The following is a 16,564-nucleotide window of genomic DNA, read 5'->3' as shown; positions in this document are numbered from 1 at the left end:
TTTAAAGAAAATATCTAACATTATAGTGACATTAAGTAAAAATTCATCACATTTAAAAAAAAAAATCACTTGTTACTCAGATCACCCTAAAATGTAAATCTATCTTGAAAGGAGATTTCAGTTTAATTAGATTTGCAACTTGTTTTTATTCAAATATTGTTTGTATGTGTTGAGCACATGCAACCATTCTGGTATATGATCTTGTTGATACGCTGCTGTAGAAGCCATGGGTCTCCTTTCCCATACACTCCCTAAAAGAATATGACAGGTGAATAGCTACTGTGTATGCAGCAGTGTAAATCTTAAGTGTATAAATGTGATACATTGTTCAGCCACATTTTGAAAAAGTATGTTTTAAACTTTATCATTTCCATCCAACCACACTTCTACCCTCCATCCTGCATCTCATGGGTTAGCTCTGGGAGAGTAAAGTAGGAAGCTTGATGCTGGAGTTCATCTTCAGTGCTTTCTTCCTCGAGCTGTCTGTCCTCTCTCATTTCAGCTGCTACAACTGCCATGGAATTTTCATTAGCTAACATTCCAACCAGCAGTTCTTCAAACACTGTATTGCTCTCTTTAGAACTCCTTAGGTACTATTCTCTAGGGGAATGTTAGGAGAAGGGGAGAAGCCTTTCTGTCTTTCCTCTTGAGTTCTTTCCCTTGCTTTCACCTATTTTTGTGGGCTTGTCTACACTACAAAATTAAGTCAACTTTACATTGGCATACAGATGCCACAGTAATTACGTAGCTTGTGCATGTCTACATCTTGCTCCTTGTGTTGGCGGTGCACATCCTCACCTGGAGCACTTGTATCAATTGTACTGTCAGTGCGGGGCATTGTGGGAAGGCTACTGAAAATCAGTAACAGTCAACATAAGCAATGCAGTGTCTACACTGACATTGCGTTGACCTACTACATTGACATTGGGGCCGGCAGCCGGAACCTAGAAGTGAAAGTAAGGTGGAGCGTGCACGGGGCTAAACGAGGCTGGCCGATGCTGGGGCGCTCCCAGCTGGGGTCCTGCTGGCTGCTGGAACTCTCCTGCAGGCTGGCGCTGGCGTCCCCATGCACCGGATTAAGCGTCAGGCAAGTGAAAGGGGCCAGCAGGAGTCGTGGTGGACCTGTCAGGGTCCCAGCCTGTCCTGCTGCCCCTCTCTCGCCACTGGCTGGATACCAGGGCACTACAGGCACGTGCCGTCCCTGCGGCGTGCACAGCTGCGGCCCCTTGGGGGGAAGGGGAAGGGAGCGGCAGGCCAGGGAGTCTTCTGCCGCCGTCCCCCATTTGCCTGCAGATGCAGTGCCCCCACACAGCTGGCCCACAGCTCCCTTGGCAGGAACAGGAACAGCGTGGGGCACCATCCAGGTAACCTGGCTGCAACCGGAACTGTCCCAGGCCAGCCCCAAGCCCCCCAGCCCCACCAGGACTTCCCCCCTACACATACACCCCAACCCCCTGCCCTGAGCCCCTCATGCCACCCAACTCTGACTCCTGCACCCCCATGCTCCCAGCCCTGACACCTGCATCATCCACATCCCTGCCCCCCAACCCCCTGCCCTGAGTGCTCCCCCCCCACACCCACACATTCCCAGCCCCTGAGCTCCTCCCCCCGAGGGGGGTTGCAATATGACAGTACCTGTAAGAAATTTAAGTTACTTTCACCCCTGCTGGAACCCCAGACCAGCAGCGGACTGAGCAGAGCCGGCGGTGGGCTGAGCGGCTCATCCCGCTGCTGGTCTGGGGTTCCGGCCGCCGGCCCCGCTCAACCCACTGCCAGCCTGGGGTACCGGCAGCCAGCCCAGGGCTCTGCTCCTGGCCTTGACCCAGCGCTCTTCAGTCACCCCCTGCTATAGCCCACATTGGAAAATTCAGCAAGGAAAAGCGAGAGCAAGGATCACACTAAACTGATAAGATCTGAATTTTAATTTTATTTTAAATGAAGCTTCTTAAATATTTTAAAAACCTTATTTACTTTAAATACAACAATAGTTTATTTATATAATATACATTTATAGAGAGAGACCTTCTAAAAACGTTAAAATGTATTACCGGCACGCGAAACATTAAATTACAGTGAACTTGTCACACCACTTCTGAAAGGTTGCCTACCCCTGTCCTAGGCAATGTTCAGGTTGTCAGTTTTAAGGGCTCCTATATTACTTGGCCTATTGAAAATTCTTTTCAGGTTATCTGTATATGAGTAGTAGCTGCATTTGTAAATTTATTATCACCTCTATTATCTGGTTACGTTACTGTTAATTGAATGCAACAAGAATTCCTTGAGAGGGCCAAAGCCCTTTCATTACCCTTCCCTCTAAAAGTTTAAGATGTTTTTCTATGAAATTCCAAAATCTTATCCATGGCCCAGGGATATAACTTGCAACGAGGGAGTTGAGTCTGTGTGCAAAATCAGAACTAATGAAACTGGCAGTAACGAGTGACAGAAAAGCTGCTTACAAGTTCTTTGGCTCAGCTCTAAGGCTCAGGAGTTCTTCCACTCCACTCAAGAACTGAGTGCCAAAAGGAAGGCCAGCACTGATTATAGGAATTTCATGACAATAACACTATCTCAGTTCCAAGTAACTCTAAGGGTATGTCTACACTGGAAACTTCAAAGTGCTGCCGTGGGAACGCTCCCGCAGCAGCGCTTTGAAGTGCAAGTACCTCCACAAGGGGATTAGCTCCGCGTGCTCGGAGCGCGGCTCCCAGCGCTCGGAGCCTGTCTACACTAGCGCTTTAAAGCGCTCAGACTTGCTGCGCTCGGGGTGATTTTTCACACCCCTGAGCCAGCAAGTTAGAGTGCTATAAAATGTAAGTGTAGACAAGCCCTAAGACCTTAAACAATCATTGCCATCTCTCCTGGAGGAACTAACAGTTTTCTTGGCGGTATCAGTCTTCTAACCTCTAACAGATGGTTGAAACAGATGAACCCATTTCCTTCCATGTGGTCTGGTTTTACTGTGAAAAATGCTAATTCTCAGTTATTGTTCTACAACATATCTTTAACTACACTCTTGCTGTTTGCTTTAGATTAGTGCATACTGTTTTGTAACACCAGACTTTTAAAGATTGCTCTGATGATTTGGGTAATCTGTCTGTACAATCTATAAATTCTAGTTGATATTAAGAAGCTGTTACTATGATGATTGCTGTATCATGGAATGCCTCTAGATCTGTGTATCCACCATTGCTGACCAGTCTTTAGGCAAGCCCTTCCTAGACAAGGGAAAAGTAGCCTATTGTTAAGGACTATCAGCATGTGAGCAGGCCTTACCTGGGGAGAACAAAAAGTAACTGCATCCTAGGGGAAGCCAGTTTTCTCCAACATTCTTCATTTGAAGGATGTAAAAATCCCAAAAGGGAAGGACAAAGAAGCCAAGTTATTGAGGCTAGCCTTTTAAAAACTGCAGAGTGGGAAGATTGAGGGCTTGTCTACACTAGCAAGTTTCTGTGCAGTAAGGCAGCTTTTTGCGCTCAAACTGCAGACGTGTACACACTGCCAAGCCACTTTGTGCGCAGAAACTCCTCAGCTGCAGCGCTGCAAAAAAAACCCCACCTTGACGAGAGTCGTAAGGGTTTTTGTGCAGAGGCTCCAGAGCTCTATTCCCAGTGTAGACACTTGATTGCTTTCTGCCCTGTAATTGGCCTCTGGAGCTGTCCCATAATGCCTCAAGTGACCGCTTTGCTCATTGTTTTGAACTCCGCTGCCCTGGAGACATGCACCCCTTCCCTTTGAAAGTGCTGTTTCTGGAGGCCTTTGCATGCTGTGCTAATCTGCTCCGGGACACAAAGCAAACCATTAAAATGGAATGCTCGAGCTGTTGAACACAGAGGGGTGTGTGTGTGTGTGTGTGTGTTAGTGCTGTGCAGAGAGCCCAGGGAGGGAGGCGGGGGCTGATGTCAGGGTTTCCCCCTGCTTCAGGACTGGTTGCTTCCTGCTGCTGTCTGAACTTACAAGACAACATGCTGACACACTCTGTCCCCCAAAACACTGTCTCTCTTCCCCCATCACACCCACACACACTTCCTGTCACACATTCTCTCCCCCCCCTTCCATTGAAAAGCAGCTAGCAATGTAGTAGGATGGCCATGGAACAATGGGGTTGGGAAACCTGCATCATGTGACATGGTGCCTGCCCCATGAGGCATTGCAAACCCTTCCCAAAGCACCCTGCAGCCAGTTGCACAGTGGGATAGTAACCACAATGCACTGCTGTCTTTGCCGTTGCAAGAGCTGCTAATGTGGATGTGCTGTAGTGTCACAAGGAGCACAGTGTGGACACGCAACAGCTGTTTAATTCCAGTGTTTTAATAAAAGTGGTATAACTTGTGGTGCAGAAACTTGCCTTTGTAGACATACCCTGAGGGTATGTCTGCACTACAAACCTAAGTCGACCTAATATAGGTCGACTTACAGCCACTGCAGTAATTACTGTGGTGGTGCATGTCCACACTACCCTCCTTGGGTCAGTGATGTGACCCCTCACCAGGAGCACTTCAACTGACCTAAGAGGGGCAGTGTGGGGAGCTGAGAGCCCCATCCCTTCCCCTGTTCCATGCCGGGAGTGGGGGAAGCCACCCAGGGCTTCTTGCCCCCCTGTTCACTGACCCATGAAATTGACAAGGTGGTCCGGCTCCTGGTAGGGAGCGGGTGGGGAGGCTACTCAGGCTTTTTACCCTGGTTCCTAGCAGGGTCCAGCCACCCAGTCCTCTGGGGGAGCGGAGGACAGCTGGGCTTTAGCTGCCTGGCTTTCTTGTCAATTTCACACTTCTTCTGTGAAATTGACAAGCTAGCCAGTACACACTGCATTGCCCTAATTATGCAGGCATAAGCCTTATGCCTCTCATGGAGGTGGAGTTATGTTGATATACTAGGGCACTTACATTGGTGGGAAGAAGGCTGTAGTTTACAGTGACATAACTTAGGTCAACATAAGCTGCCTTATGTTGACCTAACTATGTAGTGTAGACCAGCCCTGAGGGAACCATACAAGAAGTTTTGGGCAGGAGAGAGGAAAGGGATGGACCAGCCAAGACCAGAGAAGGCTAGCTGAGGAGAGAAGGCTCCATATTTGAGAAGACAACCCATATGCTGCAGCAGAAGGGGCCTAGGTGGCTCAAGAGGGTCCTGACCCCAGCATGAAGAATGCTCAAAAAGTGGTGAGGGAACTGAAGCAGAGAAATGTGTATAGTGTTTATTTTTGTATAGATCTGTGTATTTTTTTTTCATGCTATTAAGAAAAAGACTGTGGTTTTAGAATGCTGTACAAAATCTGTTTGTGTGTTACATTATTGCTGTTCGCATGCCCCTTGAAGAGGTAAACTGTAGGCCCAGAATACCCACATGGCTGGAGTTCTGGGAGAGGTTGTGTTTAAGTTATGGGGGAGACTGAGGGGTCAGCACTCATTCCAGGGGTTGGGCTGTGTGGTAGCAGCTATCAGGAGAGGGGTGTTAGATAGAAAATCTGCACCCTGAGAGTGTGCTGAGGCCCCACGATAGAAACAGTTCATAGGCCTAAAACATCTGGGGGTTCAGCGGCTGAATCCCCTCACCACAGTCTGGTGAGAGGCCCAGAAGGTGCTAGTTTAGGTCTATACATGTGCAATTAAGTCAGTGATCATTTTGGGGATTGTTCCCAATTGTCTGCCCCTCAATTGTTAGTCCTTCATACTTAATCCCTGTTAGACCACTGTAATGTATTGGGTAGAAAACTAACATACTAACTTTAAAAAAATAAATGAATCCGTTTTTACATAGCTTGATGGCAAAAGTCAGGATATGTATAGTGAGCCATTAAGATGGAAGTTGTCCAAAATCTTGGCTTTTGGAAACAGTTTGCATAGGTGTAAGAAGAGGAAAATAATACTGTAGACTCTGATGAAATGTGTTCTTAACATGTGCATCATTCTTGTCAAAAGTTTCTTATCCAAATTTCTATGCAAAAGACTTGAAGGTACTTAGAGAACATTTTCTTTTGTACATTTTCTCTTGTTTCACTGCCTGTTAAATCTATAATCTGAGACAAAGGACAGGTGGTCAGAGAGCTTCAGGATGATGTTTGCAAAACTCCTGGATGATTTTCCTGTAATACATTCTAATAGTTTACAAGCTTGCATTAAAAATTTCAGTGATTTTTTTTTTTTTTTTTTTTTTTTTTTTGGAAACATCTAATCAACTTCCCTTAACACTTGTATTGGAACCATAAGCTTTGAGATACTCAGGCTATGTGTACTAGGATTACCATCCGTCCGGGTTTCCCCGGACATATCCGGCTTTTTTGGCTTTAAATAGCCGTCCGGGGGGGATTTCTAATCAAGTAGAAATGTCCAGGATTTCCCCCTTCCCCTCATGCAGAGTGCGGCACGGCTGATTGGACGGCTGGGCCTGATTGAAAGCCGCTCACAGACACTGGGGCCTCTAGCAGCCAGAGTCCCTCCCCCTCCCCCGCTCCCTCCTCCCTCGCAGAGCAGCGCGGCAGTGTTTGAGTCCACGTGGAGCTCGCAGCTCTCCCTCTGCTGGGTGAGCGGGGGAGGGGAGGAGCAGGGCAGGCGGGGGGTGTAGAGGCCGCAGGGCGAGGAGGAGCAGGGCAGGCAGGGGCATAGAGACTGCAGGGGCAGGGCAGGCGGGGGGTGCAGAGGCTGCAAGGGCGGTGGGGGCAGGGGCTGCAGGACGAGTGGGGAGCAGGGGGCACAGAGGCTGCAGGGGTGGGGGGGTGCAGAGGCTGCAGGGCGAGGCGGAGCAGGGCAGGCAGGGGCATAGAGGCTGCAGGGGTGGGGGGGCAGGGCAAGCGGGGATGTGCAGAGGCTGCAGGGCGAGGAGGAGCAGGGTAGGCAGGGGCATAGATGCTGCAGGGGCTGCGGGGCGAGTGGGGAGCAGGGAAGCACTTAGCAACCCCCAACAAGATCAGAGCGGGAGGGAGGAGGGGGAATGCGGGGTGCTCAGAGGAGGGGGCAGAGTTGGGGCAGGGACTTTGGGGAAGGGGTTGGAATGGGGGTGGAGAAGGGGTGGGGTTGGGGCGGGGCCGGGGGTGGGGAAGGGGCGGGGTTGGGGCAGGGCCGGGGGCGGGACCGGGGCCCTGTGGAGTGTCCTCTTTTTTAAATGTTTGAATATGGTAACCCTATGTGTACACAACCATTTATGTTGGGCTGTGAATAAGCCACTTCCCCTGAGCGATGTAAGTTACACCAACCTAAGCGCCGGTGTGGACAGCGCTATGTTGGTGGGAGAGCTTCTCCCGCTGACATAGTTACTGCTGCTTGCAGGAGCTGGAGTAATTAAGTTGACCAGAGAGCTCTCCCCTGTTGGCTTAGATCATCTGCACTAACAGCGCTACCAGGGAACAGCTGCAAGCTCTGTAGTGTAGCCATAGCCTCAGTTGTGGTTCTGTAGCCTCAGATCTGCCCACATGTGTTGATTTCAGTTATATTTTTACATCTTGCTGCTAATTTGTAATTTTGCAGGAGAAAGTCTGTCTAGTTCTAAAATACTTGTGGGTATGTAGAAATCAAAATATGGATTAAAAAGTCATATTACTATATACAAGCAGAAGATTAATAACTTTTATTTCTGTATAATGGTTTTCATTTTGAAGGACCTCAAAATGCTTTACAGGTTAAATATGTTCATATAATTCACACCAATAAAAGACTGAGTGAGCTATCTTATTGCTACATTATAGCTATACCAAGCAAAACTGATAATGATATTCAGAATTTCTGAAAATGACATCAATTTCATACTACTATTTGACATGCTTGTAAATGAGGAAAGGGTACTCCAGTATTTTTTTCCCCAAACACAGTTTAGGTTGCTATCTCCTGATCGGAATGAATAAAGTCTAGTGATGATGCTGTGCTGCAGAATAATTGGTGGTTATTTGTTTTTATTGTGGTACCCAATAGATTTCCAAATCAGGATTATGTCCCATTGTGCTAGGCCCCATACTAACACATAGGAAAGTCTCTGGTAACTGGCCTGAAGAGCTTGCAGTTGGGTCTGGTTGGAAAATTTTGACAGGATGAACCATTTCCCATTGGAAAGTGCAGTTCTGTTGAAATTGAAATACTTGGATTTCACAGCAACTTCATTTTGAAGAAAAACTAGAAATAATGTCAGGAAAAAAAATTCCTGCATCAAAACATCCCATGTAGACATTTTTTAGAATGAAACAGGGTTTTTTGTTTTGAAATTACTTCACTTTGAATTTTTAAATGTATTATAAGATAAAATGAAAAAAGTCAAAATCATATTTTAATCGAGCTGAAACAAATTTTTTAAAATGTTCTGTTGCAGAGAATTTTGAATTTTTTTGGTTTCGTTCTTATTTTGAAATCTCAATACGCTTTGCCAAATGGAATTTCTGTCCTCTGTCCAGCTCTATTTGCAGTCTAAGTTAATTCAAGATATAAGAAGTGAATCTAATGATATAAGTTGAGGAGGGGGGAGGATACACAGATTGTATGCAAGGAATTTGAATTTGAAGCAATTGGTTAAAATAGCCCACAACATGCAGACACCATTTGTGTTTGAAAATGTATTGTTGCTCACTCTTGCTTTTTAGCAGTGTGCATGTGTGAGAAAATCAAAGTTGTGTTTTATGTTGGTTTTGTCAAATTCATTATTGGGGATTCAGAACTTAATTCACATTCTAAAAATGCTTAATATTGCTGTTACAGCCCTGGCTGAGTATCCCTCGTGGACAGTCATCAGTCTGTTGTATGGAACTCAATGTTTCGACCCCACAGCATCCAGACATAGTCTCTAGTTCTGGTCTCTCAGGTACACTCCCCGGGGACAGACTCTCTGTTTGACACCCCTCTGTGAAATGGTGGGACCCTGCTGTCTAGCTGCCCTAAAGTCTGAAGACCAATTCTGAGCCTCCCCAAGTTTCCACAGAAGTTTATACATGCTCTCTCCAGAGCTCCAGCCTCATGGGCACTCTGGTGTATCATTTAACCCTTCGGGGATATGTGGCAGATAAAGTAAGGAACACACAGGTTTTGCAAAGGAACATCTTAAATGCTCTCTCCCTCCTCTTTTGTCCCCTCCTCTCTTCCCAGAAAGCACAAGAGATTTACAGACCTATGGAAAAATAATGAACATATGCAGGCACTTCTCTCCCTCAAGTGTCCTCTTTACTCTTTGGAGTCCTTTGGGGTTTGGTCAGTATCCTTTGAGTGGGGGGCAGGTCCCTCTGGCCCTCCACTCCTCCTGCTCTAATTCTCTGGTTCTGGCAATGGTCTGGCCTTCTCTTGCAAGAAAGCCTGTGTGCTCGGGGAGGAGGCGGAGCAGAGGTGAGCTGGGGCGGGAAGCTGCCACACGGCTCCCTGGGCGCGAAACATCCTTGCACCCTCCCTGAGTATAGGGGGCTGAACTTGATGACTTCTTGAGATCCTTTCCAGCCCTACATTGCTATGATTTTTTGTGGCTAGACTAGCTAGCAATACGTTTTTGGGTCCAACTTGAAGCATTTTATAAAAATATAAGATTTTCTTATTCAGCATTATGGCAGAACCAGTGCAAGGCTATAGTTAATATTGGGTTCTATTTTGCACTAAAAATGGATTAATTACTCCCTTTCTTTATGCAAAATACAGTTTATTTGCTCCAAAATTTTGTCACATAATCTGAGTAAAGCTGGAATTTTCAATATTTTCAAATCCTATTAATTGATTTCTGAGTTCTAAGCAATTAAAAACTGTCTTTAAAAAGTTAATTCAGAGTCTTATAATTTTTTTGCCTTAAAAAGACTGTAGAAGGCCAAAAATGTGTACCTAGTGAGAGAGTTTTGTTGAGCTATCTTGATTGGTCTGGTGTGGTGGTGGTAAGTTTGGGGAAGAGTTGTCTGAAGGCTGACATCCCTAGTGGTGGTAGAATTCAGGTTTTGGTGTCATGAATGGTGGCTCCAGTGGTGAGGTGTCCCTCTCTGGGTGGAGCAGAGGGGAGGTACTGTCAGATAACTTAACTTAACTTTTCATTTCTATGCTTTTGTGGTTGTGCCTGATATGTACAGACCAACCTTAACTCTCTCACCAGAAAATGTTTGTGTAATACTAAATTATAACATAGGTTAATTTGTAAAAAAAACCAAGTCGAGTAGGGTGACCAGATGTCCTGATTTTATAGGGACAGTACCGATTTTGGGGTCTTTTTCTTATATAGGCTCCTATTACCCCCCTCCCCCGTCCCGATTTTTCACATTTGCTGTCTGTTCACCCTAAAGTTGAACTGCAGTTAGGTAGAGGCTAATGGGTCAGCACTGACTACATACTTTGGGGATGTGTATTCTGTTTAAGTTAAAACTAGTATTGTTCAGTATTTATTTCCTTTAACTTACAAGAGGAACAATCACAATAAATGAATTGTAAGATTATCTAGTTCCATGTTGATTTATGTATAGCTGTGATTACCTGAACGTTTAAGAACTTCAGATGAGTGTGACTTTTGTATCCTCTTTTTGAAAGGCTCACTTCATAAAACAGTCCTGCGTGAGTCAGAGTAGAAGTGTTTCCTACAGAATAGCACATTAGAGGAACTGATTTTCTTCTGCCTCTAGCAGTGAAAGAAGACCTGCTAAAAATCAGAGTAAAGCTCTCACTTTAGTTCTACCAATAGGTCCTGCATGCTGCGGACAGTGGTTTATTTGGCTGCTTGCTGAGATGTAATGCTTTGGCTGTAGAATCAGATAATTGCTGTTTTCCTTCTTCAGAGAGCTATACATCACAGATCCTGATTTGTGGGGGTGGCTTTGTTTTTGGATGCATTTTAAAGTTTTTGCTGGAAGCAGATTTTGGCATTGACATTTTCAAGTTCAAATGCACATTGTATTAAGATTTGTGTGATATGTCATTTGTGTTGCTTGTCCCACACCCTTCCTTCCTCCCACCCAACCATTTCTCTTAATGGTTATGAATCATGAAGTTCTGCTGATATTTTCCAATGTGAATGCTGAATATTTAAATGTAGAATATTGTCACTAATAGATTCTTTCTGCCCATAGGCTCGGGTGATGTATGACTTCGCTGCTGAACCTGGAAACAATGAGCTGACAGTTAACGAAGGGGAGATCATCATAATTACCAATCCGGTAAGAGAAATCAAATGGAAACCAGGCTACAATGCACTGACCTACTTATAAGGGTTTGTGCTGAAAAGAGAGGTTGAGTGGCATCTATTGGGAAAGCTCTTGCACACTCTCCCTTCCTCCCTCTAGGGTAAAGGCAAATAAATTAAATGCAAAAGACTATTCCAGTAATGGTAAATTTAAATTAATAAAAGCAAGCTCCAAGAACAACTAGGCTTGACTTTATTCCTCTGTACCTAGACATGTTACTGGTCTCTGATCAGTATTGTCCTCTCGTACCATCTGTACTTTAGTGCCATGTCACAAGAACATGCGAATGATAGTGACACCATTAAACCTGAATTTATTGTCTTTTTTTGGGTTGAGGTAGTTACTCAGTATTTTTATGTAGTCTCTTTTTGCATTGATTATTGTTTGTATTTAAATAGTCATTCTAAAATACTGATGAATTTCAACTTAAAACATTTTTCACATTCAAATCTAAATGTTGTCCAAATGCAAAGACGCCAGTTTACACGGAGGCTTTAACACAGCAAAACTTCTGTTTCTAATTGATCCTTTTATTGTTAGGGTAGTGTTCATGGAGTGAGAGAGAAATAGTAAGGCTCTGGTCTTGTAAAAAGCTTAAGCTTTATGCAAAACTTTGTGCTGTCTGAGTAGTGTTCCATTAATTTAAATGGGATTATTCAAGTGGTATGAAGTATCAAAGGGGTAGCCGTGTTAGTCTGGATCTGTAAAAAGTGACAGAGTCCAGTGGCACTTTATAGACTAACAGAAGTATTGGAGCATAAGCTTTCATGGGTGAATACCCACTTCGTCAGACGCATGACAAGTGGTATGAGGTTCTCTACAAGCTTAAGTCTTTGCAGAATCAACAATTTTGACTCCCCTAACTAAATATCAATCAGATTTTAGGAAATTTTTTAAATCTTTTCTACCAGAATTACTAGTAACACTTGCAAAAATATTAATTTTTAATTCACACTTTATTATTTATGCTGCATGTATTTTTGTTTCACTCATCTTGGCTAGTGAAAGACTATTCTTTTGCTGCTAGTCCATAGTCTCGTAGTAAACCTCTATAATGGGTTGGAAGCTTGGAAGGAATAGATTTTGCTTCTGTACGAACACTTTAATTGAAATTTGGCACCCATAAAAAGTAATGAGCACATCTCTATCAGGTTTTATAGAAAACCTTTTCTTTTGGGATACTGAAGAGTTCAGGCCAAGAGTAATAAGTTAGAGTATCTCTGCACTGCAGTGTAAGCCCGTGCTTGGGTCTGGGCTCAAGCCTAACTCCCCTTATATCTACCTTTAATTGCCCTAACCCAGGGCTCAAACTTGGGGTCCAGGCCCCTGGAGGGTCTGAGCTCTAGTTAAACTGGGACCCAGGGTACGAGCCCTATTGCTTTGCAGTGTAGATGCAGCCCTGCTTGACTTGGGTCCTGGGAGTCAGCCAGAAGTATCCCACAGTTCCATGAGCTCAGGGAGGACCTTAGTCCTCTCTCTCTCCCCCAACAATCTACAGTTCAATCTGTTAAAAATGGAAGCCACCCCCTCTCTGCAAAAGCAGCAGCTCAGGTCCGTGTTAACCCATTCTCTTCTGATCACTGAGCTGCAAGTGCGCTATCAGAGAGCCCCCTTGGTTTGCAATGGAGTGTGAACTGATCAAGACTTTTATAAAGCAAGCTTCGTCCTGATGATAACATGCAGAATAGGCAGTACAGTTTTCCCACAGTGCACTATGGTCCTAAGGCTAGAGTGGCCACATGTGGGGGGGTGGGGGGGAGCATTAGGGACTCTGGGATATGGTTACTTTGACTCAGGTCTACGCACTGCAGTGCGGATGCCAGAGCCCTAGGTTCGAGCGAGGGTTAGAAAAGCCTTTATGTAGGTTTAAAATACCATGTAGACGCTCAAGCCCAGGATTCCCTAACACCGGTCAGTTGACTCGAGTTCCACTAACCCAAGGCTTACATTGCAATGTAGACATACCCTTAATGTCCAAGAACCTGTCTTGTGCACCAATCAAAGGTGGCCTTTAGTTTTGGGTCCTGGTTCATCAAAGCACTTCAGAAAATTATAATTCCTGTTGAAGTAATTGGAACTAGCATGTACTTAATTTCAAGCACTTGCTTAAATGCTTTGCAGAGTTAGGGCCCTGGTGAAGAACAGGGCTGCTGGAGAGCAGCAACAGAAGTGTTTTCAAAAGGTAGTGCTAAACTTTTGAGAACTTCAGGAAACTGCTTATTCAGTGGCTTAGCTTGGTTCACATTGACCAGGCAACCTGTGTGTAAATATTAGCAGATCATTCAAACAAACAAAAACCTTCAAAAACTGTTTCAGTGAGTGTTAACTGCACCTTTGTTTATATATAAATCTCCCTTCAGTCAGATGTAATTGAAGATTTGTCATCAATATACCGTTTATCTGCATATAAACTTTATTTGGTTTTGTTTTTTTCGCTTAATGTACTGAAAATGAATATTTAAACAGTTGAGATTCTTTAGCATACAAAGGCCTATTTACCATGTATGAATCAGCTCATTATACAACCGGTGGTTGAGAGACACTCCGATTTCTAGTAGGTCCAGTTTATTCTGGTCATGTTGTCCTGATATCAACCCTAGTCAACTTCATTTATGAAGGCTGCAAAGCCTTAAGTATCTTGTTCTTTAATATATGTATTGTGGTAGTGACTAGTGGCTCCACTGAGGTCTAGGGCCCCTCCCCCCCTCCCCCCTTGTCTTAGGCACTGTACAACACTTAGCAAGAAACAGTTTGTCTCCAAGAGCTTACAAACTAGACAGACAAGAAAAAGGGTGGGAGGGACTATTCTCTGAGTTCTTTGGTGTGGCATTCACCTGCCATAATGCATGAGACAGTCCTTACTCTTCCTGCAGTTCTCTGCCTCCATTCAGTTCCAATATCTGCAGCAAATGAGGCGGGGATCCTACAAACAGCCTCATTGACTATGCAACTCTGATTCATTCCCTGAGCATTGTCTATCCTGTGTGTTGAATGAGGCAGGGGTACTGTACGAACAGTATGTGATCATGTAATTCAAGTCTTTTATCATCATGCATGTGCACAAGGGGGATGAATTAAGGTTGTGTGCGCAACCTTAATTTTTCAAGTTCCTTTGGCTTTGCAAGCTAATTAATGTTCTGTTAACTTAGCTTTTTAATCCTTTCCTACAATTTTGAAAACACTTAAAATTCACAACAGCTATGTGAGGGAGTCCTGGTCAATATTATCCTCCTCTTATAATGAGAAAATTGATGCTTTGAAAGGTTTAAATGGATTTGCCCAGGTTCTCAGTCACACCTTGCTCTCAAATCCTATTTTCAAGTGTCAACTATAAAGCCATAATAGATGCTGAAGTATGTTTTAATCTAGAGAAAATATTTGTATAATGCTTATTTTTATTTCTTTAGGACATAGGTGGAGGTTGGTTGGAAGGAAAAAACAGCAAAGGAGAGAGGGGACTTGTTCCAACAGATTACGTTGAAGTAAGAGACCACAATATAACAATACAGAAAAACTTGGTAACGCAGAGCTAAAGCAGATTCCATGCTTTTGTTTGTTTATTTATTTTAATATTGGAAACCTTAATTTAATTCTCTAGACTGAAGCCCTGATGAAAGATGGCAGTACTTAATTCCACTAAAAATCATTTGTATTAATAGTTTAGAACAGTGGTTCTTAACCTGGGGTGCACGCACCCCCTGGGGGTGCGAGATACCCTTTCCGGGGGTGTGAGACATGCCAGATTTTTATAGAAGGTAAATCCTCAAAAACACAAATTAAGCACAGGCACGCAAGTACAACTACTTTGTTTAATCAAACCTATGTATTTATTGACATTATACATTTTTTAACAGTTACATTTTTTGTTTGTATATTACAGTATCTAGGTTTAAAGAACTGACCTACTTCAACAATTTTTGATAAGGGGTGTGAGAACACATTTTGAGAACCAAAGGGGTGCAGACTGGTTAGAAGGTTAAGAACCACTGGTTTAGAAGGTCAGAGTAAACACGTGTCTGCATACCATATATTACTATTAAAAAAAAAAAAAAAAGTCAAGTGATCATATCATACTTACTGCCTAGTCTAAGGATAGAGAGTCGATATAGTAACTTCTGGTAAATGCTGACTTTTCAGTGCTGCCTAGTGTACTGTATCTCCTTTAGAGAAAGGAGAAGTTATACGTAGTGGAGATTGCTAATCTGTAAAATGTTAATTTCACTGACAAACTGTCACTGGTAGTTCACAAGAGAACCAAAAATAATATGTACATCCTGTTCCAGAATAATTGAACAAGTACAAGAATGAGGATTTATTTTTTTTTTTAAATCTGATTCTGGTGTAGGCTTTCTTTTTTCACAAATTATGTAGTGATGCAACTAACAGGTCATTGCCTGTTACATGGCCATACAAAAATAGACTTCTTCCTGTCCTCTTCCAGTCCCCATAAAACAATGGGCCATACTTGTTAATACCCAAATTTGATATATCGTTGAATGCAGGAAGTGTAAACAATGCTCTGGATTGTTAATTTGGAGCTGATTCTATTGTCTGCTGTTAAAGATGGAATTGTATCAATTCATTTTTAAAATCCTTTAATTTCAGTAGTTCTAGTGACCCTGAGAACAGTTGAAGTAACAACAGCATGTAAAATGATATAACTTATTTCCTATAAGAATGACAGATGTCTTAAAACAGCTTTGTCTATTTTCAGATTCTAACTGAAAGTACAAAAGATGGATTTCCTTGTGGCAATTCAGTAGCTGACCAAGCCTTTTTTGATTCCCTCTCCTCAAGTACAGCTCAGATCAACTCAGCTGCTAAAAACAATAACCAGGTACATCGTCAGTTTCTTTTTGGCACTGTAAGCATAGTAGGTTCTATTGACAACGCTGCTTATGCTCGTAAGTTGCACTGTACTATATTTGTACAGTAAAACCTCCATTACGAACACATTGGGAATGAAGGTTATTTGTAACTCTGAAATGTTTGTAACTGAACAAATTCTTATGGTGGTTCTTTCAGAAGTTTACAACTGAACATTGACTTAATACAGCTTTGAAACTTTACTATGCAGAAGAAAAATGCTGCTTTCCCTGTATTTTTAAGTAGTTTACATTTAACACAGTAGTGTACTGTATTTGCCTTCTTCTTCTTCTTTTTTTTTTTTTCCTTTTTTTTGTCTCTGCTGCTGCCTGATTGTGTACTTCCGGTTCCAAATGAGGTGTGTGGTTGCATGGTCAGTTCGTAACTCTGGTGTTCATAACTCTGAGTTTCTACTGTAAGTCCTCACAAAAAGCATGGAAAAGGCAATTGTGATGGAAGTATCTTAAATTTTGCTGAAGATTAAAAATCAGCTCATTTGTTCATCTTGTGTAATTTTAGAAATGCTGCTACTGGAAAAACTAGCATAATTCTAACACAAATTAGAAATAAGAAAATAAGCAATTA

General features: G+C 43.3%; 1 protein-coding gene across 2 annotated transcripts in view; it reads left to right on the top strand.

Annotated features, from left to right (window-relative positions):
* The window catches only part of SNX9 (sorting nexin 9), a 96,376-nt gene that overhangs the window by 14,475 nt on the left and 65,337 nt on the right, over window positions 1-16,564 (top strand). For both annotated transcript variants that reach the window (XM_026649736.2, XM_026649737.2), the window contains exons 2-4: window positions 11,000-11,086; window positions 14,521-14,595; window positions 15,828-15,950. In XM_026649736.2, coding sequence (XP_026505521.1) covers window positions 11,000-11,086; window positions 14,521-14,595; window positions 15,828-15,950 — 285 coding nt within the window. The remainder of the gene's footprint in view (window positions 1-10,999; window positions 11,087-14,520; window positions 14,596-15,827; window positions 15,951-16,564) is intronic.

Source organism: Terrapene carolina, unplaced genomic scaffold (assembly GCF_002925995.2).
Source record: "Terrapene carolina triunguis isolate 2854851 unplaced genomic scaffold, T_m_triunguis-2.0 Scaffold85, whole genome shotgun sequence".
In the NCBI taxonomy this organism is placed as follows: Eukaryota; Metazoa; Chordata; order Testudines; family Emydidae; genus Terrapene; species Terrapene triunguis.
This window is presented reverse-complemented; position numbering and strand designations above follow the sequence as displayed.